The 23,698-nt window shown below is 41.0% G+C and overlaps 1 protein-coding gene across 7 annotated transcripts in view; it reads left to right on the plus strand.

Annotated features, from left to right (window-relative positions):
- The window catches only part of parga (poly (ADP-ribose) glycohydrolase a), a 159,245-nt gene that overhangs the window by 8,154 nt on the left and 127,393 nt on the right, over positions 1-23,698 (plus strand). For 2 of the 7 annotated variants that reach the window (XM_038783246.1, XM_038783245.1), the window contains exons 3-7: positions 31-1,056; positions 6,345-6,507; positions 7,514-7,636; positions 14,205-14,288; positions 17,924-17,998. In XM_038783246.1, the coding sequence (XP_038639174.1) occupies positions 31-1,056; positions 6,345-6,507; positions 7,514-7,636; positions 14,205-14,288; positions 17,924-17,998 (1,471 nt within the window). Of the gene's footprint in view, positions 1-30; positions 1,057-1,848; positions 1,953-3,953; positions 4,044-4,394; positions 4,476-4,774; positions 4,903-6,344; positions 6,508-7,513; positions 7,637-14,204; positions 14,289-17,923; positions 17,999-23,698 lie in introns of those variants that run through there. The other 5 variants (XM_038783250.1, XM_038783251.1, XM_038783248.1 and 2 more) reach the window with 5 other exon arrangements.

A 23,698-nucleotide genomic window follows, 5' to 3' on the forward strand; every position in this document is an offset into this window, starting at 1 on the left:
TTTCAGCTCAACAAAAGTATTATTTTACAGCACTGTGCAAATGCAGCATGCCAAAGGTGGAAGATTGGAGGTGCCTACTGAAGATGGAAGAATGGACATACAAGCAGATCAGTATGTGCAGGAGAACAGTACAATAAGTACTTCAGAAAATGAGTCTAAAAGCAGTAAAACAGCAGGTTACTGTGAGGCCGAAGAGAAGAGTAAAAAACAGAAAGTGACAAATCCCTTCAGTTCAGAGGCTGAGAGATTTGATTGGCCCTCCAAAAGTGTAGCTAGGTGCACCTCTCAAAGGGATAGGGACAACCAAAAAGTACCAAGTACCCAAGTGGAAGGTTCTGGTTCTGGGGAAAACAGTAAGAGCATTACTCCACATAAAAAGAAGTGTAAGACACTTGAAGAATGGTTAATAAAACCTTCTTGTACAAAAGGAGCAACGTTCACAGTCACACAAGCTTGTGAGATAACCCCTCTTAAAGAGGACCATCACACCATTGATCTTGAGGCCACAAAGTCAATTGAGGATCCATTTGATGAGATGTACATTGTCCCAGAGAGCCCGCTTTCTGATTCTAGCTGTGACCAGTATTTGCCAGGCCCAAGTGGAGCTGGAAACCAAGATAGTGGAAAAAGAGACACAGGAGTATGGCCCTCTGTTAAGAAAGAGACTGAGTCTGTCTTACCTATGCAGATAGATATTTCAGGTAATAGTTCCTATGAATCAGAGACTGAACATATTTGTTTATCAGCCAAAGTTTCAGAAGGTCTGGACGACACCTCTGTTACCCAGAAGACGTACTGTTTTGATACATATTCTGATAAAAAAGTTGAAGAAATGATGGAAGTGGACAAAGGCATAAATTGCCAGTGTGAGGATCCATTCATAAAGAGACAACCTAAAGCATTTTGTGGAACAAATGAAACACTAAAGCCAGAGCAAAAAATAAACCCATCAACCAGTTCATCTTCACAGCTGGGGAATCGAAAGGGAACCCCAAGGATGAAAAAATTGACGGATCATTTTGGGTTCGTGGACAGGAAGCAACAACGGATGAACAGGTAACATTCTTGTAATTTTTCCTGTTCTGCAGGTCAGTGTGTAGGTAGAAAATCTCAGCAGTGCCTGAGAGACTGAACAGTTCCTTCACAAGAGTGTAAGGCTTGACAAGTTTGCCCAGGTAGCTGTGAGCCATATGGCCAAAAATGGTTTATATTTCCACTCTAAATTGACATACTTAAACTTTGCCAAGGTGATGATGAGGATGTTACAATTAACTTCATGTCTACTTGTTAGAGAGTGGAAAATCACCCAAGATTCCCATTCCAGGTTACTCAAAGAACATTTGCTATAAGTTCTCATGCGGCCATCAAGCAAGGACACACTGACCCAGTTGTGATTTTCCACTTGTTGAAATGGTAAATTTGAGCATTAAACAATGGTCTTGCGGCAAGCTTTGGAGTCACTAACCTCAGTAAACCAGAGAGTAGAATTGGCTTTATCAAAAAGGTATGCAAGTTCCATTCCTGGTTACATCTATATTCTTCACCTAAGTGCGGAGGGTGTTTGAGTGGGACAGGGTGTGTGAGTGGGTGTCGTATGGGTGGGAGGGTGTCTGCCTGTTTGTGGGATGGTGTGTGTGACTTAACACTGAATTGTGTTTAAAATTTGGAAGATTCTGATGGCGCAAAGTGAAACACACTAAAACCTATCTACTGACCTCCTGAGGTTTGGTCGATTGGCTCTGCTTCAGAAACAGGAAGCAAACAGTGGGTTGTTCCTGTGTGCAGGAAGCTGATTTGCTAAGCTGATTGAAAGGATTCAGTGACATGTGCAAAGGCGTGTACCTGCTGTGCAGCCCTGTCAATTAGCTGAATTTTACTTCAGCTTGGACAACTGAGTGAAAGTTATACTCAGTTACTGTACTGTGGCTATTGTGTGGTTTGTGATCATGAAGGTTTGTGGGAGATGCTGTGAAGCTTGGGTATTAGTTTGGTTAATGCAATGTGTACTGTAGCTTTGTTGTGTTTGCTGGTTTATCAGGCAGTTGGGAGCAGTTCTGTCAATCTGCCTGTAAGGTATTGTATTGTGTAGAAAGTCATGCTCCCAGTTTTGCACAGTGCCATTTAAGGAAAAGGGCTTGGAAATGTTTTCTTGAAAAGAATTGTGTTATAGATGTTGAATGATTTTATATTCTGCTGCTTCAAGTAATATAAATGGAGCTGAATGAAAGCTTGCACCAGGAAAAATGTTATATGCAGAATAAGTGCTTCTTGCTGATCAGTTAGACCACGATGCTGAGAAGTAAAACCCGTTTCTAATTAAACACTATAAAAACACATTTGTGTGGAAATGTGAATCCACAGCAACTGTAAAATGATTGGACTGATTAAGGATTTTCTACATGCACAGTAGATTCGATTTGTTTGTCTCTTCCCCGGGAGCTAGAAATGAAAGTGAAAGTAACAACGGCGGTGTTCTGTTTTACTTCACAGCAAGAATTGCCGTGTTATTTTGCTAACAGGGTGAGACCTGAAAATTTGCAGTGCTGGATCTGCTGTGGCACTGTTTGTGATAGTTTGAGAATACAGGAGAATGGTGGTAGACGACATGTTCTGCTGTTTCAGTTTAGCTGTATGCAATTTGATCTCCCCTTATTTTTCAAGTGCTGTCGCTTGTTATCTGGGCAATTGCAGTAACCACCCAAATGGCACAACAAGACCCTACAAAAACAAACAAGATGTACAGCCAGTTATTGGATTAGTTCTAAGATGTTGTACACCAGGAAAAATGTGAAATGTTGTGCATGCTATTATTGTGTTCACTTGAGTTGATAAGTTTCTTAAACAGACCTCAGCGCTTGCACCTTCCATGCTCATCATGGGCAGCTGCCTCTGTTAGGAAATAGCACTAAATGGTCAGTACCATAGGAGCAAATTGTAAAGGTGCTGCTTGTAATGAATTAATAACATCAGTTAGGGTGGCATGGTAGCACAGTGGTTAGCACAGTTGCTACACAGCGCCAGGGACCCGGGTTCGATTCCTGGTTTGGGTCACTGTGTGGAGTCTGCATGTTCTTCCCATCTCTGTGTGGGTTTCCTCCGGGTGCTCCGGTTTCCTCCCACGGTCCAAAGATTAGGTGGATTGGTCACGTTAAATTGCCCCGTAGTGTCGAAAAGTTAGGTGGGGTTGCTGGGTTACAGGGATAGGGTGGAGGTGTGAACTTGGGTAGGGTGCTCTTTCAGGGTCCGGTGTAGACCCGATGGGCCGAATGGCCTCTTTCTGCACTGTAAATTCTATGAAATCCGTTAACACCAGCATGCCCACTTTATGTTGTGACGGGTGTACTATTGTAGGGTAATTCAAGTTGTGTCTAAGCTAATGGAGCACAAACCGAGCATAACCGCTGTGCTATAATATGCCATTTACTTAATATATTGGGAACTCAATACTTTTTGTTTGAAAGTTCAAATGTTAAATATGAACTTTTGTTTTTGTTCAGGCACAGATTTGGTTACAAAGTGATTTTTTCATCCCCTCCACTTCAGAAGGGATGGAGCTTTTTGATAAAATTTCAAAAGGCCTACTGGATTAGAAACACAAAAAAAATGGTCTGTTGAATTTGGAAGCCGTTTGCCAGCAGTTTATGCTTGATGCTTCCAGCATAGTGCAGTGAAGAAGAACCTTGGATGTTGCAATAAGTCTGATTTACAAAAGCATAAATTGAAGTTATGGATCTCAGTTTCAATTGACAATAAACAAACCCATGCTTTTCAAATAATGACAGAATGCTGGAAAAACTCAGCAGGTCTGGAAATTTCTGTGGCGAGAGAAACAGTTAACATGTTGAGTCTGCATGACTTCAGAGCTCAAGAGAGGGAGAAATGTGATGGATTATATACTACATAAGAGGGGATGGCGAACAAAGTAAAAAGTCAGTGATAGGTGGGAGCTAGGAGAGATTGCAACAAAGATGCGTAGGGCACAAGGCAAAGGAAGGGTTAATAGCAGTGTGAAGGATATGGAAGGTGCTGATAATGGCATAAAGGTAAGACAGCAGAATGTGTTAATAGAAGAACAAAGTGAAAGCAAAGCTTAAGAAGAAGTGATGGAAGGCAGAGGACTGGCGAGGAGGTTTGCTTTTAAAAGTTGGAATGTAATCAAAAATCTTATAACTTTATTCGAATATCACAACCAAATCAAATAAAACATTTGCAGACATTAAATGCTTGCCATGGCCATCACAAGTTACAATCCCGAAGGCGTGGATGTGTTACTAATGCTGAATCCCCATTAACTTTGGTCAGCTGTTGATGTGACGCAGGCTCTGCGTCAATACTTCCTACTGATATGATGAAAAGATGAGACACTCATCACACCACAGTGTTAGTGCATGTGACAATAGAGCTGCAGCATGCCAACATTGACACGGCTGACTTTTATTGTGTTTAACCCTAATTTTGGAATTCATCCTTCAGGGGTTAGTTATCAGGTTTAATTGGAACATCAATGGTGACACATTTTGAAACAATTTCGCTTTGAGCCCTCAAGTAATGCTTTTACTAATTTAATACTATAAAAGCCTATTTTTTTTCTGGGCAAATGTGTTTGGCGTTGTTAGTTAGGAGTAGCAGTACCCACGCTTGGTCTTTTTAATAAAATTAGCTGGTTAATGTATTAATGTATTTGGTTATTGTATGGTTACAGTTTTGCTGGACAGTCTACTTTTGCCCCCAGGGATGTAATTGCATTGAATTAAGCGTGTTGTGTAATTGACAGACAGTAAAGTACTACATCTGCAGAAGTGCTGCAGTAATGTGTATGTCCAGCAATGGAAGGGACAGGAATCAGGAGCAATCATCTGCTTCTGGGTTGCTCATCTGGTGTCGTCAAAAATGGAAAAGTCTGTAAGTGAATGTTTGAGCTTTTTTCCAATATCCCCAAATCACTTATTGTATTGTGTCTGTTCTATGATCAATTAATCTTAAAATATTACACAATCAGTGATTATTTCTGAAGTGACTGCCTGCCTGTGGAAGTTGGGAATGAACATCAGCAGCTGCACAGTTTGCAACTTGTGCAAGCTTGTGCTGAGCTCCTCATTTTGGCCAAGATTACATGAACCTGAAAGAAATCTGAGGAATTAAAAAAAAATTGATATAACCTGGTTTCCATGTAACTGCAACTTGCTTATTGTGTGCAGTATTTTTTGGGTGGGTGACTATCATAACCAGTCCCCCTTCCTTCAATAGGCCCCTTCACAGTACTGTTGGAAGGCAATGGAGAGTTCTTAATTTAATCAGTGACTTTACTATTTGGAGATTTTTGGGGGGGGCATCAAAATCTCTTTTTAGTTGTTGCTATTGTTAGCAATATTTCCACAGTAGATAAGAGAATGATAGGGCATACAAAGCAAATTAATGCTGCAGCATTTTCAAGCATATGTGGGGGGGCAGTAGTATCTTTAGTTGCCAATTCCGTGAATGGTTCATTTTCTTTGACCTCTGATATATTCATTCTGTTTATACTGTGTAAATCAATTGGTTTCCCATTTCCATGTATTTTCCTATTGATTTGGTAGTTAACAGGCTCGGAGTGCTCCTACAAGGAGGCATCACACAATGTGGGTAAAAATTAAACAACACAACCTCTCGCTGGATTTTCAAAACATTAAACAGGATTTGATGAGCCACGTGGCTGCCTTTTGTGCCTTTTGTTCAAGGATGTATCTCACCGCCACCTTCCCAAAGACATTTGGGGATGGGCAATAGATGGCATAGCCAGCAATGCCCACATCCCAAGAATGAATTAAGAAAAGGCCATTGTATGATTCTAAAATGAGATTGCAATATACATTTTTTTAAATGACCTTGCTTAGTTTTTGAATATTTTTCTAGTTGAAGCTCATTTGGAGACATAGATTACTAGTTTCCATCACAATCGTGTTTTATTAAGTAGGGTAATGAGAATTAACATCAGAATAGATGCTTTCTCCCAAAGGTAATATTTAACATCCTTTTGAACCAATTGCATAACAAGAGTAGTGTTATTTTCTATCTGAAATATTCAGTGTAATAGCCTGTAAATTGGTTTGAAGGGCAAATCTGAACATTGGCTCAGGTGAACAGATCTCTGTTCACCTGGAGGATTGCAGCATCGAACCAAGAAACGTAAAACAGGCTATAAGAAAAACAAATATTGTAAACTATTTTAAGTGTTAAGTTTTTAATTCTTTGGATTTTTTTCATCCTCTGAAAGTAAGGAAACGTTGCACTCCATGATCTACAAATTAATTGTTATCTTTCCAACGTGAGTTGCAGTATTATGCTAAAATGTATTTGACTTCTAGCAGAGGGAATCCTGAGATGGAAGACAAAAGACCTAACCGCGGAAGGTGCCCTGTGGATATCAAATGTCTTGGAACTCCAATCAATGAGATGCAAAGGATGCCAGAATGCAGCGGTGTTCTGCCACTTTTGAGAGTATCCAGCAATCACTCAGTGACCATTCGAGTAAGTTTACATAAAATCTCTTTTTAACCAGTATACCCAGTGGTTGAAAATATGAATACCCAACTTATTATTCCATGTACATCTATTTATTAAGCATTGTTACAGGTAAGCCTGGCTACATAACTATCCTATCCAGCTGAACTGTCCGGAAAGAAGAACTTGAACTGTCTCCGTAAAGCTGACTTATTGCTAAGTGCTGTGCTTTGGGACCAAATCCACAAAAATTTGCATTGAGACTGCCAAACTCACTTCACATCAGACCTAAAATGCTGTACAAGGCAAACAAGATCATCCAACTGAGCAAGGTTGAAATCTATTGTTGTCACTTGTTGATTTTGCACACTTTCCATTTACAAATTTAGTCAATTCCCGGCTGGGTCACTGTCTGTGCGGAGTCTGCACGTCCTCCCCGTGTGTGCGTGGGTTTCCTCCGGGTACTCCGGTTTCCTCCCACAGTCCAAAGATGTGCGGGTTAGGTGGATTGGCCATGCTAAATTGCCCGTAGTGTCCTAAAAAGTAAGGTTAGGGGGGGGGGTTGTTGGGTTACGGGTATATGGTGGATACGTGGGTTTGAGTAGGGTGATCATTGCTCGGCACAACATCGAGGGCCGAAGGGCCTGTTCTGTGCTGTACTGTTCTATGTTCTATGTTCTAAGTGGTTCAAAAGACTTTAGGCGAAATGGTTATAGCACTCCAATAACTGCAGCAAGCCGCTTTCTATTTACAAATTTAGTAAAGTAGTTCAAAAAACTTTATACAAAAGAATTACAGCACTCCAATAAACTAGAAACTGCAGCAAGAAACTTGCCAAGTATTTTTAATGTACTATTTGTACCCTAATATTTGCCTTGTACAGCAATATTAGGGTGCTACTTTGTACCCTAATATTTTAGGCATGTCAAACCATGGGGTATTTCTTTTTGATATGTACATCTTTTGGTGTGAAAAACTGTTTTGCCTGCAGAACATGACACTGTTGCTGGTTACCTTTGTGCTTATATTGCAGACAGACTTGTTGAAAAGCGGTGAAGTCCCTCGACCCTATCCCACATTTTGTAAAGATGCCTGGGATGACAAACACGTGAAAATGCCTTGCTCTGAGCAAAATCTTTTCCCTGTTGAAAATGAGGTAAAGGATTCCCATACTGTAATTAAATGTTAATGTTCATTTTTCTATGTGCGTTGCAAACATGCTCAACTGAGTAGAATTGGATTACAGTTTACCACACAAGTCTGAGCCTGATTTCCAAATCGTTTCATTTTTCTGCAACTTGCAGTTCCTTAAATTGGAAAATTGTTAATTTAACTAGCTGGAATATGTAAAATACCTGATCATCATGGCTGGGTAGGTAGGCCACCTAGATATGAACCCTGCAGAATTTGTGGCTAGATTTAACATGGCAACTTAATCCAGCACTTGATTAAATGACTAGTCATCTTATCGCTCATTCTGCTATGGCTGTTAAGAATGTAATTCTGTGATTAGCCAGCAGGATTGATCCTTCAGATGCAGCAAGTGGCCAGATATCATCTGATTACCCCACTGCCAAGTTAGAGTTTGTCTTGACGTAGTGTTGTGCCTGGCGGTTTAGCTGGGAACTGGTGAAAACTACCTCGTAAAAAACAGATGGATCATTGTGACGAGTGGCCTGGAGCTCTAATATTTGTACCTAGTTGGGAGTCTCAAGGACTTGCAGGTTTGTACAATATTATTTCTGATACAAATTTCAACTATATTTTCCTGTGTAGTTTTGGATTATTGCAACACCATCAATAAATCATGTGGCCGTTTAATAACCTATATAGGCTAACTGACTTGTAAATGGATTAGCTGAATGAAGAGAAGTGGATTGTCATAAGGTAACAGTCTTTGAAGGTTGTTTAAAAATACTATGGGTCCCTTGTATTTAAAATTTTTACTCAACAAAATAGCAGTATAGGAACAAGAAAATTCAGACTTTAAGATTACTGGTGTAATCTTAAACTGTATTGATTGCAAACTTCAGGAGAATGTAGCCAGACAGATGGCACCTATAATTCAATGCAAAGTATGAAGTGATGCACTGGAGGAACAAAGTGGGGAGGCATAATTTGTACTACTTTGAGGATGTAAAAGAGCAGAGGGTATTGTGGGTGCATTTAAATTATGCTGCATCCCATGTTGTTCCTCCAGTGCATCGCTTCATCCTTTGCATTAAATTCTATCTGCCATCTGTCTGGCTTGAAATCCTTGAATGTGCCAGAGCAAGCTGGTGAGGCAGTTAAGAAAGTACACGAGAGAGTACTTGCCATTGTAAGAAAGAACATTGAAAATAAAAACAAAAGTTTACAAAGCAGTGTTTAGACCTCAGCTGGAGTATTGTGTACAATTCCAGGTACCACATTTATGAAGGAATGTCAAGCCCATGAAAATGGTACAGAGGCGGTTTACCAGAATGATGCCAGGAATGCGGACGTTCAGTTATATGGAGAGATTGGCAAAGTTTAAAAAAAATTTTTTTTTTTAAAGAGTACCCAGTTATTTTTTTCCAATTAAGGGGCAATTTAGCGTGGCCAATCCACCACTGGTTTAGCTCACAAGGCTAAATCGCTGGCTTATAAAGCAGACCAAGCAGGCCAGCAGCACGGTTCGATTCCCGTACCAGCCTCCCCGGACAGGCGCTGGAATGTGGCATCTAGGGGCTTTTCACAGTAACTTCATTGAAGGATACTCGTGACAATAAGCGAATTTCATTTCACCTATCCTGCACATCTTTGGGTTGTGGGGGTGAAACCCACGCAGACACGGGGAGAATATGCAAACTCCACATGGACAGTTACCCAGGGCCGGGATTCAAACCCGGGTCCTCAGCACCGTAGGCAGCAATGCTAACCACTGTGCCACAGTGCTGCCCAAGATTGGCAAAGTTGAGGTTGTTCTTCTTGGAGCCTTACTCAAAAGTATGTGGGTTTTGAGAGGGCAAGCAGAGTGTTACTAATATCAGATTTATAGGTTAGTTATATTTGGTAATTTGTCTTTAAGGGTAAAATGAAAAGGGGGGATCATGTGACCTGTTCTGAAGTCTGCCTCATAACAGGCCTGGGTGACATGGCTGCAGTTAAACGCAAGCCCAGATTGTTTGCTGGAAAGATGTAAGGTGTTCGCACTTGGAGGGAGTGGCAGAAGCACCTATGTTTATAGTGGTTAGTCTACTGGTCTTCCATGCCCCAGGAAGTTGTTGATAACTGTGTTGTCAACCACAATGCTTCAAACGGTTCATTTATTTCCAAGATTGAGTTGGGGCTTCACATAGCTAATCAGCATTTCTACCTAGATACATGCGTGATTCACGTTGCTACGGCTATGGGCTTTGAGAGGGGAAGGATTTCCTAATGATATTCCTGAAACTCACAGACGTCTGTGTGTCAGGATCCAGGAGATGAGGATTCAGGAGCTGGGGAACATCTAGTGACCAAAAGTCTCCTTGGTTTACTGGACAAGTAACAAGATTGAAACAATTTCCTCTGACAAATAAGTGGATAATCGGAGGCCATAGTTTTAAAATAACTGACAATAACTGAAGGAAAATGTAGAGGAATTTCTTCATTGTTGATTGTTGAGAACTGGAATGCAGTATCTGAAAGTTGTGGAATCAGATTCCCTATTAACTTTCAGAAGGCAATTGGAAATTACTTGTTTGTAGGGTTCTGGGAACAGGACTGAATTGGGAAGTTCTTTGCAAAAGCCAGCACAGAGGCGACAATGTGATGCAAGTACAGGAATAGTCGCTTTTCCATGGGCTCTGTGCAACTCGCTTGTCCCTCATTTATCCTGATTACCCGACACTCATCTGCCTAATGCTTTAATTAATAATTGATATGATGTCCCTGGAAAACGTTGAAATTAGTGTTGGTAAGAATATACCGAAAAACATCAAGAAATCCAGAGATTTTTTTTTCAATTTGGGGTACCCAATTATTTTTTCCAATTAAGGGGCAATTTAGCGTGGCCAATCCATCTACCCTGCATATCTTTGGGTTGTGGGAGTGAAACCCACGCAGACACGGGGAGAATGTGCAATCTCCACACGGACAGTGACCCAGGGCCGGGATTCGAACACGGGTCCTCAGCGCCGTAGGCAGCAATGCTTGCCACCGTGCTGCCCCAAGAAATCCAGAGATAAAGGGGCGCAGGTGGATTCAGCGGGGCTGGAGCCACCCTTTCAATATGGTGGCATGATCCCTGAGAAGTCTCTTGACCTGCAAACTCCGAGGCAGTGAAAATGATGACTGCCGACATTATCTGCATTATTGAGCATTGACTCGACGTGCTGACCTTGAAGCTTGTGTGCTCGTGAGGCCAAGTTGCAGAACGCTAATAACCGGCTTGATAATACGGAGGAGAGAATCCTAGAATGTTGAACGTGTTGCTTCCTAACTGAAGCACTGATTTCAATCCTTGGAAAATCGGCTTTGTGCTATTCAGAAATCCAGGCAGAGTTGGAGAACCGAGGGTGGAGAAAGAATATCCAAATCACGATCTGCCCGAGTCACTATCTGCCCAAGGGTGGGGAGGGTGAAGCTCCTATTTAGTTCTTTGAGAACGGACTACCACATTTTCTTAAACTGAATGTGAAGGCTGGGCATTTCAAATTGGAAAGAGCACACCGTATCCTGTCGTTAAGGCTAATATTTGAGCACTATATGGAAGGCCGTCATCTTCTCGAATATTTTAGGGAATCTTAGCTTGTCATATTAGATGTTACCATGTGCTAATAATCTGTCGTTTTCTTTCTTATTATCCGTGTCTTATTCGTGGCAGAATCGAGTGGCGCCATTGCTGGAGGGTGGGTGGGTGGTGGATTTGGGTCTTCATGGGTGGACTTCGAATGCGGAAGGGGCATATGACTCCCGTTCCCTTGTTGGCTTTTTTCCCCTGTCCTTGTGAGATTGCATCCTGGTGGTAATGACAGTATGGCTGTGAGGTTAATTCTTTGGGTCCTCCGTCTTATTGAGGAATAATCCCCATAGAACTATTGGGTTGTGATTCTTTTGCATTTTTATTATTATAAGGGAGTCTGTGTTGTTGGTAGTATCCTGCATTGGTACAGACAGGTCTTTTATCCGGAAGAGGAACATATTGAGGTTGCTTTGGTGCCTCTGATGTAAAATGAGTTCGAGGAGGGGTGTCATGGCACACACTCGATTGTGGCGCAAACATCTGGTCCTATTCTTCTTCTGTGGCCTATGTAATGGGGGCAGTTAATCTTAAAATTTGCTCATGGGATGTATGGGGTATTTATCCTATAAAAAGGAAGTAGATTCTCTCCTTTCCTAAAGGGAAAGTGGACATAGCTTTGTGACAAGAAACTCATTTGGATGATAAGGAGCACTTAAAGTGGGATTGGGTGGGGTAGGTTTCGTTCGACTTTTTTTCATCGAGTAGTAGAGATGTGGCAATCTTGGTCAATAAAACATTGCCATGAAGATACTAAGGATAAGGGTGCTAGATATGTGATCATTAGCAGTTCAGTGCATGGAGACATTGTCTCAATAATGAATGTGTATGGACCTCCAAATAAGATTTTGTTGGACTTGCAGAGTTGGGTTCAGCTAACTCCTTAGTGGCTGATAACTTTAAGTGCCACCGGAACCCTTTGATAGACAAGCTCCCAGTTACTGGGAGCCCTCCCACACTGTAAGCTAAGGTGTTGGCCTCGGTGTGTGAGAAGGTGAGATATGTGGATACTTGGAGGACACTAAACCCTTATGGGTCGATACTTTACATTCTTCTCAGTCCAGCAAAAGTTGCAAACCCTAATAACAAATATATTAAAAAAGCCAGCACAAACACAATGAGCTAAATGATCTTCTATGCTAGAGGATTCTGTGGTTATTTCCACTTCAGGAAAAATTGGTTGAAATGATTTGTTTTGGAATTGCAGTTCTTAACTTTAATCACCAGGTGTCACTTTAAGATCAGTTAGAGTGCAATGTACTGCATCTCCTTGAACAGTTGATGCACAAGCATTTTGTCTTTGGAACTCATTAATTGCCATTTATCTCGATTTGATCATGCAATTTAGATTACCCTGTTCCATACCTTTGTTTGAAGAGTCAACACACACATTGTATACTACCATTGTCCAGAAAACCTGACCATTTGTGATTGTAAACCGAATGCAAGTGGCTTTGTGGAACATCTTCAATCAGTATGTTTGAGTTACTGCATCTGCACAAAACATTACTTGTTCTAATGCTAGTATGGATGACACTTTGTGTCTGTCATTTATTCATTGGGCTCTTTCTTGCTCGCCACATGCTGAATCCTTCAAGATACCAGATGAAATATTGTATCCAGTTCTGGGGAGGACATTATAAGGAAGCTGTAATGGCCTGAGAGATGGTGATAATAGACAGTGCAGGCATAACGGAGATTTACTGAAATAGCACCAGTGATACAGGGCTCCCATTACACAGAGAGACTGGAGAAGCTGGTGATCTCTTGGGACAGAGAAGGCTGAAGGGAAATACAATGAAACTGTTCAATATCATACGGGCAGCACGGTAGCACAAGTGATTAGCACTCTGGCTTCACAGCGCCAGGGTCCCAGGTTCGATTCCCTGCAGGGTCACTGTCTGTGCAGAGTCTGCACGTTCTCCCCATGTCTGCGTGGGTTTCCTCCGGGTGCTCTGGTTTCCTCCCACAGTCCAAAGATGTGCATGTTAGGTGGATTGGCCATGCTGAATTGCCCTTAGTGTCCAAAAAGGTTAGGAGGGGTTATTGGGTTACGGGGATAGGGTGGAAGTGAGGGCTTAAGTGGGTCGGTGCAGACTCGATGGGCCAAATGGCCTCCTTTGGCACTGTATGTTCTATGAAGGGTTTTGATAAGAGTGAATAAAGAGAAACAGTTTCCAGTGGGAGACAGGTAAGTGATACAGATTTAAGATAATTGGCAGAAGAACTTTATTTTACACAGTTCTGATTATGTGGAATGCACTCTCTGAAAGGGTAATGGAAGCAGATTCAGGAATAACTCAAAAGGGAATTGGCTGAATACTTCAAAAAGAATACAAATTGCAGGGTTATGGAGGAAAGAGCAGAGAAGTGGGACTCATTGGAAATCTCTCAAAGAGCCAGCACAGGCACAATGGGCTGAATGGTCTCCTGTGCTGTAATGTTCTGTGATTAATGACCTAATCTAGTTATGAGAGATACAGTTTTAAATGTTCGTTCTGGGATGTCTTCAAAGGAACTTGGACCTAAGGGTGACACGGTGGCGCTGTAGTTAGCACTGCTGCCTATGACACCGAGGTCCCAGGTTCGATCCCAGCCCTGGGTCACTGTCCGTGTGGAGTTTTTGGGGAATTGGCAGGTGAGTTACTGCAGAATTCCCAACCTCTAACCTGCCCTGGTGGCCGCATTATTTATGGCTGGTTCAGTTCATTTTCTAGTCAATGATTTGCTGGTGAGTGACTCGGTGATGATATTGCCATTGGATATGTAATGTAATGTTGCATGCACAGCAGATGTAATTATGAAGGCCGTTTTTAAAATATCCAATTGATTATTTTATGATACAACATTTGTATTTTCAAGGAAGTGTCAAATTTTAAAGGTTGCACTTTTGAATTATTTTTGAATGTGTAAGTTGTACTGTACTGCTTGTGAACATAAACCACACCCAAGGTAACATTACTTTGTTTTTACTTTTCAGTATGGAAGCAAGAATGTGAGCAGTCGTTGGGTGTTGATTCAATCAGCACTGTTGAGAACATTTACTAACTCGGAGGATGTGAAGGTGCAGTTTGAAACAAAGTTAAATCTGCAATTGTGGGCTCGGGTCGGGTTTCATTAAGAGTTTATTTGACAAATTGTTGCTAGAAATCAGTTCTTTTTAAAAATAAATTTAGAGTATCCAATTCTTTTTATCCAATTAAGGGGCAATTTAGAGTGGCCAATCCACCTGCCCTGCTCATCTTTGGGTTGTGGGAGTGAGACCCGTGCAGACACGTTGAGAATGTGCAAACTCCACACGGACAGTGACCCAGAGCTGGAATAGAACTCTGGTCCTCGGTGCCGTGAAGCATCAGTGCTAACTATTGCGCCACCGTGCTGCCCAGAAATCAGTTCTTTTGAACATATTTGCATGTTGAATGAAAAATTCTCTTTCACCATCAGTGAAGTAAGCACTGAGATCTCTGAAGAAGCTCGCATTTTTACTCTAAAGATATTTTACAAATATTAAGACAGCAAGGCTGCAAATGGATTTAGCAGCACGAGTGTGGACATTTGCAGGATATTGCAGTAGATTCAATCATTTTTTTCTAAATTTCCGGTCTCTGGTATTTTAGCAGTTGGTAGTTTGACAGTACAGTCATCATCAATGCATCGGCAGTATATTTGTAGCACTGATGAAGGAACAAAGAGGCACTCTAGTGTTTTATTGAGGGACTGATTAAACTTTTCACATGATTGCAGTCGATGCATTCTTACTATCATACGATAATTGCAGTCCTTAAAGGACTGTAGGGACTGACAGGATGGGGAAATGGGATTATGTGAATAGTTCTTTCAGACAGCAGGCTGACATGGGTTGGCTGCATTTCCTATTCCGTGAAATCGCCTTCACAAATTATTAACAATCTGCAAAAAATTGTCCAAAAGGCCTTCCCCAGTGTTACTTTGAAATAATGCCCTCCTAATGCTTCACACATTTTTAAAGATGCGCTATGTTACCAGTAAATTAGTATTCTGCATCTTAACTGAAACTGTCATTGCCAAGGCAGCGAGTAGCCATCTTGTCTGATCTGTCAGGTGAGGCACATATGAATTTAAAACGCTTACTTGTTGGGAAATTTGGGGGAGAAAAACTGTTCAATCCTAGGTGTTATAAATGGGGTTTTATAATAATAATCTTTTATTGTCACAAGTATAAAGTTACTGTGAAAAGCCCCTAGTCGCCACATTCTGGCGCCTGTTCGGATAAGCCATATAGCAAAATGTCTAAGAGATAATGCAAAGCATGGACAAATAATTGGTTAACGTTCTGTCCGGTTTTGGCAACCCTAGTTTAGTAAGGTATAAAAATCATGAAGACGGCCCGTTAACTAAGATGAACCCTGAGCACTCTATCTCTCTCTCTCTCTCTCTCTCTCTCTCTCTCTCTCTCTCTCTCTCTCTCTCTTCTTCCCCCCCCCCTCCCAACCACCCCACTTGACCTGCAGTCACAACATGATTGAATTAACCAATAATTCTTAGAAAAATACCCAAAGTCTTTGGCCCTTGTCTGCCCAATAATTACAGTCACCAGGTTTGTAAATGTAAACACTATTTAAGAAGGAACCATAATGAAATATGCAGCAAATACAACTGGTTAACTATCTCATTTCTAATCCTCCACTTTAACTTGCCCCACCCTCTGTACATATATATACACATGCACACACACGACGGAGAAACACAGAGGAAGAGAGGGATGAAAATAATAAGTAAAATAATACATTTTTCGTTTCAGGTGGTTGTCTTTAAGCACACCTTTCTTCACTAGACTTTCAGGTCAAGGTCTCAGTCTTCAGTCTGTAATGGTTTTCACTGTAGATTCATGAATTCAGGTTCTCTGTAGGTTCAGAAATGCAGCAGCTCACCGGATTTCTGGAGAGAGAAAGAAGAGGGAGCAGACACTTGCAACTCCTCCTCCTTTGAGCACCCAGGACCCAACACTGTTTTCCCACTCGGGCAGGATCCAATCACTACTGGTTACCGGGCAGAATATAGCCTTTTGGCCAATTTATTGGCCACGAGCCAACCAATCAGACCGAATCCCATCCCAGCCCACCTCTCGGGTGCCACAGAGTTTGAGTTTTGTTGCTCGAAGACTAGCACCATATAATATGTGGCAACTTTTTGAATTCCTCATTCTTTCTGCTGCTTGACTTGTCCATTAAGCATTCATGGATAAAAATGATAATAGTAAAGAAATAAAGAAAGGGAAAATAAGGGAATCAACAGGAAGGACCCATACAACCATCATCTAGGACAGAGCAGTTTACCTGATTGGAGCACAATTCAATATACACTCTTTCTCTCTCTCTCGCTCTCTTCCCCCCACCATCCCCCTTTCCTGGCAATTACCCAGTTTAGTCCAGCAGCACCTCCCTCCACTCTCATAATGCCCTGGAATTCCCTTTTTTGAGCACCATCACGTTAAGGACTGTAGAGAGAAAGCCTCGGGGCATGTTGATTTGGGCAGTGATGTAGACTCTCCAATATGAACCGTATCCGAAAAACAAGTAAATTGAATGATGCAGAGGATGAGAAGAAACTTCAGTTGAGAGGGCAGAGGGAGGAGCTGAGGCTCTTTTTTTATTACTGCCAGGAAAATTAAGTAATGATTGATAGTGGTGTTGAAATTTAAAAGCGGTTTTGATGAGGCAAATGGGGAAAAACTGTCATGCGTTGGCAACTAAAGGGCTTAAACCTATGGCCATCACCAATATAAGAAATTAAGTTGAGCAATTTTTTTAAACCTGTAGCAAATGGAATCAGAAATGGTCAGAAGCAATGATAAGTTTCCAAAAGAGAAGTGGTCAATTATTAAAAAAGTGAAATGATTAAAAGTGTAAAATAGGAGTGCAATGTGAGGATTAGCTCATTCACAGAGCTGCCATAGGTTTGATGGCCATGTTTGTTATGTCAGCAAAGAGAGTCAATTGTTGATGGACTGTTTGCCATGGAGGCTGTCAACAAATTCAGTTGCTCGTCCACTGCAGCAAGATGTTGATCATGATTTTTCTTGTTTTCCCATCGCCCGAGTCAGTGATTTTGAGGGTAACTAGCACTACTGCTGCCTCTTTGACTGATATCAGTAGGGGCCAAAGAATAAAGCTGGGTTTATCCTTAATAGTAAAAGCTTTGTAATAAACCTTAAGAGGGTGAATGGGAATTTTAAAATAGTAAAGTCAAGTAATCTTTAAGTGTCACTGTGATTTTAAATAAAAATGGAAGAAAATTATTTTCATGGATTTCAACAGTGCTTGAGGCAGATAATGGGAGTACATTTTCAATTTGGCCAACTTGCATTTAGTTTCAATCAAAGTATTCAGCTGTAATTTAAAAAAAACGTTGGATTTTCTGTATTTTTGCCTATCTGGGTTTGTTTTTTTAAGTTGATCCTAATTTTTGTGGAATTGCTGGTGATTTCATACCATTGTGTTTTAAGGCTCCCTCATTTTAAGCTGTCACTGCTTTGCTGGTCTATCATCCACTGGAGTGCTCAAACTTGCCTAGTTTTATAAGTTCAGCCCATGAACCATGGTTCCTGCGCTTTTCCTGGCTGGGGGCACGAACCTCTAGTTAAGGCATAACTGTGGCGTTTGTCGCCGATCAACGACACAGGTATAAATAACCATCACTTGAAAATTGTTGTCTTTTAAGGATGCAATACTGAAGTACAATGCCGGATATGCCAAGAAATGGGACTTTACTATCTTGAAAAACCTTTGTACTGAGGTAAGAATATCAATCTACACTCTGCAGTTTGGAAATCCATTTTGTACAGTTATAAGTGGTAATATTAGTCCAACATAATATATAGATTTATGAAAATTATATAAATTATACTGTTAATTCCACAAGTATTCTTTCCCATATGGTTATGACATTCGCTAAACTTAACTGGAATGCTTTATCGAGTAAATTAGCAATTTCAATGGCTACACGAGGATGCACCTACACGCCCTGCCAAAACCATTCAGATTCTGCGCAATATATTTTAATTTTCTTAAAGAGTAGCAGAAAACCGTCTGAAATGCAGTAATTTTGAAAATTATATTTCCAGGGCTTCTCAGTTAACGTGTTTAGGTGGTGGGGGAATCATCGGTGGGGGAAGAAACTAGGATGAGATAACCTGCCCCGCGACCTTTCTGCATGACTTGTGAGAGATCAGTCAAAGGCCGTGTGGGGGTTTGAATGCCATCAGCCTCTAATCAGGAACGCAAAGGGGATTGTTGTAGCCAAGTAATGTTCCTTAAGCACAAGGTCTTTTCTCTCCTTAAATCTTTTCCCAGCAATGCATATTGGGTGCAGCTAGAAGAAATTGTGAAACATTAATCTTTCACCCAGTTGAATCTTCTATATGAATTTATAAAGGGGGCAGTATGACCAGGACAACAGTAGCTAAGTCTTGAGAGCGTTGTGTTGTACAGTAGACTGAGTTGAAATTATAAGATTCAATTTTTTGAAGCACAATTCTCACTTTTGTTATGGACGCCTAGCCAGGTCCCAACAGTGACTACGGTACTCGACCAGAACCGCAATTTGTTTTATATTTTTAAGACTGTGCGGAAAGATCATTTCACTCCAGGAGTGATTGCATAAGAAATAGGGCTTGGTTACTTTTACAAACAAAACTTTATTAAAACAAAAGAAAAACAATATTTAAACTTTTAAACTTCAAACCTAACAAGAACAGCGTACATGTATCTCTTAACCCTAACACACAATTTCCCATTAAACCACGTAAAATAAAATCTTGTGCAGGCAGGCAAAAATGCTACTTGCATTTACAGAACATATTCCTGCTGTTAATGCAGCTTCTTCAGATCCTTTTCCGAAAGCATGTCTCTGTGGCAGTTTCTCATGACCTCTCCCGGTGGCTTTCCAAATCCTTCTGCTTCCCACCTCTTCGAACAGGATTCTTTTATCTCTCTGAGCACCGTCCAGCCCCTCAAGGAAGATTCTGTCCAGACGTGTCCAGATTTGACCACCTCATCGCTTTCTGAGCTTTTGATTACCCCCACCCACTTACACAAGAACAGGTCCATGCGATGAATATGCAACTAACCTCCAGTCTACGGACAAAAGAGGCCATCGGGCTCTGTAAAGGGCTAATAGCCAGTCAGACAACAGTGACCCGGAGGACAATAGACCTTGACTGAATCACCCCGGCTGAACAAGGGTATCCTGTTTATTCCCATTCACCAGTTTAAGTCTGAATGGGGAAACGTAACTCAGGCCAAGTGTGGATGTATACCTCTGACTCATTGCTAGCAGTTTTATCCTCAGATTGTTGTTTCCTAAATTACCCACTGCATCTTTGATCCAATTTCCTAACATTTCCCAGGCATCAAAGCTGTATTACGTTATTCATATTATTGGATGATCCAAATATTTTAGTGCTGGAGAACTTTGAATTACGAGGAGACAGTAGCCAACTTTGGTTTGGAATTTTACATGCCTTGTGTCAAAGGTGGGAATTAAATTTTGTTGTGTTCAATTTTGTTCACCCAAGTCATCTTATATTTGTAAACCAAACCCTGTCAAGACTCAACACAAGGCTCAATTTTTAATTTCAGTTTGTTAACCAACAAAGCTTGGACGAAGATACTTTATGGGTTCCATGTAGTTTAAAGGGGCAAAATACTTGAAGCTCTATGCAAATATATTTTCTGATTTTTAATCCCTCTTCCTGTGTATCACCCTATCTGCTGGTGGAGATTAATGTGGTTCCAGCCTTCTTTATGCCTGCCATTTTTGAGTCTTGCAACTTGATTGCTCTTTTCACTTTCTCATTCCTCTCATTTGTCACCTTTCTGGCTATCACTGCATTGTGGATGTGAATCACAGTAGTGTGCAGTATGAGCAGTTTGTAGCTATGATTGAAGTAACAAAATGCAGACTTGGCATTGCACCTAATGGATTTCTGCAAGTATTGCTCATATTGACATATTTCTGAGAATTTCACACTGAATCCAGTTGCCATTCATTTTCTGAAGTACAGCAGGATTAATCCAAGGATAGCTCATTTTCACATTTAACATTTATCAAGGTGTACAGAAATTCAGTGTAGGAGAGGTTAGACAACAGCAGGTACGCAAACTCCAGAGAGTGGGATCCCAATTGACTCATTAATGTTGTCAAAATCCTCATAAAATGCAGATGGTCCATTAACAGTTTAGAATTTCACTATGTAAATTTAACATGCTGGTTTAATTTCCTGTGCGTATTTTTCAAACTTCTGAGAACCATTAGGTAAGTATTTGCATTTTTGATGGAAGATTCTTCAGGTTGCCAGACATTTGACTGTACATTTCTACGTGACTGTAGCTACACGTATTATCGGGAAAATATGTCTGACGTTTAAAATGATTATTCAATTGTGTGATTCAAAGTAACACCTCTTAAAATTATTCAGTTTGCACTATTTTCTCGTAATTAGACTGAAGGATAAGATTGTCGTTGTCTCCTTTTTGCTGGTACCTGATACATTGTGTTAAAAAGCTGTAAATGCCTGAAATCAGAAAATTCTTGAAATATGCACCCGAAACAGCCAATGAATCATAACACGAGCATGATAAAAACTGCGACACAGAAACAGGCCATTCGGCCCAACTGGTCAATGCTTATGTTTATGTTCTACAGAAGCTTCCTCCTATCCCTCTCCATTTCTAACCCTTTTAGTGTAGCCCTCCATTTTATTTTTCTATAAGTGCTTATCTAACTTAAATGCATCTAATATATTAAGTCCATTCCAAGCCAGTTGAAGTATGAAACTAGATACTAATACTTCTCTTGATAATAGATTTATTTATAGAATGCAGCATTATATATGTCAGCTTCCTCCCTGGTGTCCCAACAGTCTCTTTATAAGTGCTCAAGGTACTTGATTAAATAATTTCCTTCATATGTGTATCTTATAATTAACATATTAGTGTTCCTTTTTTATTCATTTGTGGGATTTGGACATCACTTGCTCGGTCTGCATTTATTGCCCATGAGAAGGTGGTGAGCTGCTTTCTTGAACCAATGCGATCCATGTGATGTAGGTGAATCCACAGTGCTGTTAGGGAGGAAGTTCCAAGAATTTGACCCAACAACAGTGAAAGAATGGCAATATACTTTCAGATCAGGATGGTGAGGGGCTTGGAGGAGAACTTCCAGGTGTTCCCAAGCATTTATTGCCCTTGTTCTTCTAAATTGTCATGGTCATGGGTTTGGAAGGTGCTGCCGAAGGAGCCTTGGGTGAGTTCCTGCAGTACATCTTGTAGCTGGTACACACTGCTGCCACTGTTCGTTGGTGGTGGAGGAAGTTAATGTTTGTGGAAGGGGGAGCATTCACGTGCGCTGCTTTGTCCTGGATGAACTTCTTGAGTGCTGTTGAAGCTGCACTCATCAAGGCAAGTGAAGAGTATTCCATCACACTCCTGACTTATGCCTTGTAGATGGTGGGCAGACCATGGGGAGTCAGGAGATGAGTTACTTGTCATAGGATTCCTGGCCTCTGACCTGCTCTTGTAGCTATAGTATATAACTATCCCATTTCAGTTTCTGCCCAATAGTAACCCCTAGGATGTTTATAGTTGGGTATTCAGCGACGGTACTACTATCGAATGTCAGGGAGATAGTTAGCTTCTCTCTTGTTGGAGATAATCATTGCCTGGCATTTGTGTAGTGCGAATATTACTTGCCACCTATCGGCCAAAGCCTGGATATTGTCCAGGTCTTGCCCCATTTGGATGTGGTCTACTTTGGTATCTGAGAAGTTGTGAATGGTACTGAACATTGTGCATTCATCAGCGAACATTCCCACATCTGACCTTGTGATGGAAGGAATATCATTGATGAAGCAGCTGAAGATGGTTAAGTCTAGGTTGCTACTCTGAAGAACTCTTTTATTTAAATGCCTTTTTAAATCAGTTGTCTATGAACTGATTTGCGCTATGTTGTGACTCATTTTCCATTTACAGAAAATATATAGTTGCTTCCAGGTATATCCTCAGCGTAAATCAGCAACTGAGGATTTCAGTATTTCTCTTGTCAATACTATATAGTTTAGAGATCAGGTACATGCTGTTTACAGGTTGCAAAACACTATTTAGGAACAAATCATAATGTATTTCTAAGTAAAAGCAAATTACTGCAGACGCTGGAATTTGAAACCAGGTGATACATTCCTGAAAAAAAATGATATTGGGAAATTCCAGTTGAATTGCTGCTGTCCTTGCCATATTTGACCTGCTGGGGAACAGTCATAAATCTAAACGTTTTGCATATTAAAATAAGGATTTCTGCATGACACAGCAACATGAAATGCCTGTTAAAAGTGTACAGCGTTGAATAATCTCTGAATTGATTTTCGAAAATGACTTTAGTATTACTTCGTGCCTCCACCTTAACTGATAATGCTACCAGTTCTCCCTTCATATCCTGTCCCTGTCCCCTTCAAATCTGCCATCATCAGCATTCCATCAGAAGAAACAACTTTTAACCCTGCTGTCCTTGCAAACTACCACCCATCTCCAGTCTCCCTTTCCTCTCAAGCCCTTGAATGTGTTGTTGTTGCATCCCACATTACCCAGAACTCTGTTTTAATTATTCCAATCAGGTTTCAGTACCAGCCAAAATAACTCCTCTCAAAGTGACAGATGACATGTCACTGAGATCAGAAGCTATTTTTTCTCGACTTTGACATGGTTGACCGCAGTGTCCCCCTAGAGTGTCTCTCCCCTGTCACCCAGCTGTATGTGACTGCACTTGCCTCGTTCCATTCCTGTCGATCTAGTTGCAGCCAGGGCCTCATCAGCAATGGCTTCTCTTTCCACTCCACGATTACTGCTGGTGTCATGCACAAGTCTATCCTTGGACCACTCCTGTTTCTCACCTACATGCTGCACTCCATCTCTCTGGCAACTTCCTGAGGGTGAACCAAGCTATTAGCAATCTTGGTATTTTATCTGGCACTGAGTTGAATCTCCAAACACCTAACTACACCATCACTAAGACCATCTATTTCCACCTGCATAACATTGTCTGCCCTATCTCAACTCATCAGGTGCGTACACCTGACCAGCCTACCATCTTCTGTCCTCTATAAACTTAAGTTCATCCAAACCTCTACAGTTTATACCCTAATTCACACGTAATTATGTCAATTCATCGTTCCTATGCTCATGGACTTGTGTTGGGTCCTGGTTAGGCAATTTAAAATTTCTCATCTTTGTTTTCAAATTCCTCCATGAATGAAAAAATGAAAATCGCTTATTGTCACAAGTAGGCTTCAATGAAGTTACTGTGAAAAGCCCCTAGTCGCCACATTCCGGCGCCAGTTCAGGGAGGCTGGTACGGGAATTGAACCGTGCTGCTGGCCTGCCTTGGTCTGCTTTAAAAGCCAGCAATTTAGCCCAGTTTGCTAAACCAGCCCCTTGACCAAGC

The sequence above is a fragment of the Scyliorhinus canicula genome, chromosome 22 (genome assembly GCF_902713615.1).
Source record: "Scyliorhinus canicula chromosome 22, sScyCan1.1, whole genome shotgun sequence".
Lineage (NCBI taxonomy): Eukaryota > Metazoa > Chordata > Chondrichthyes > Carcharhiniformes > Scyliorhinidae > Scyliorhinus > Scyliorhinus canicula.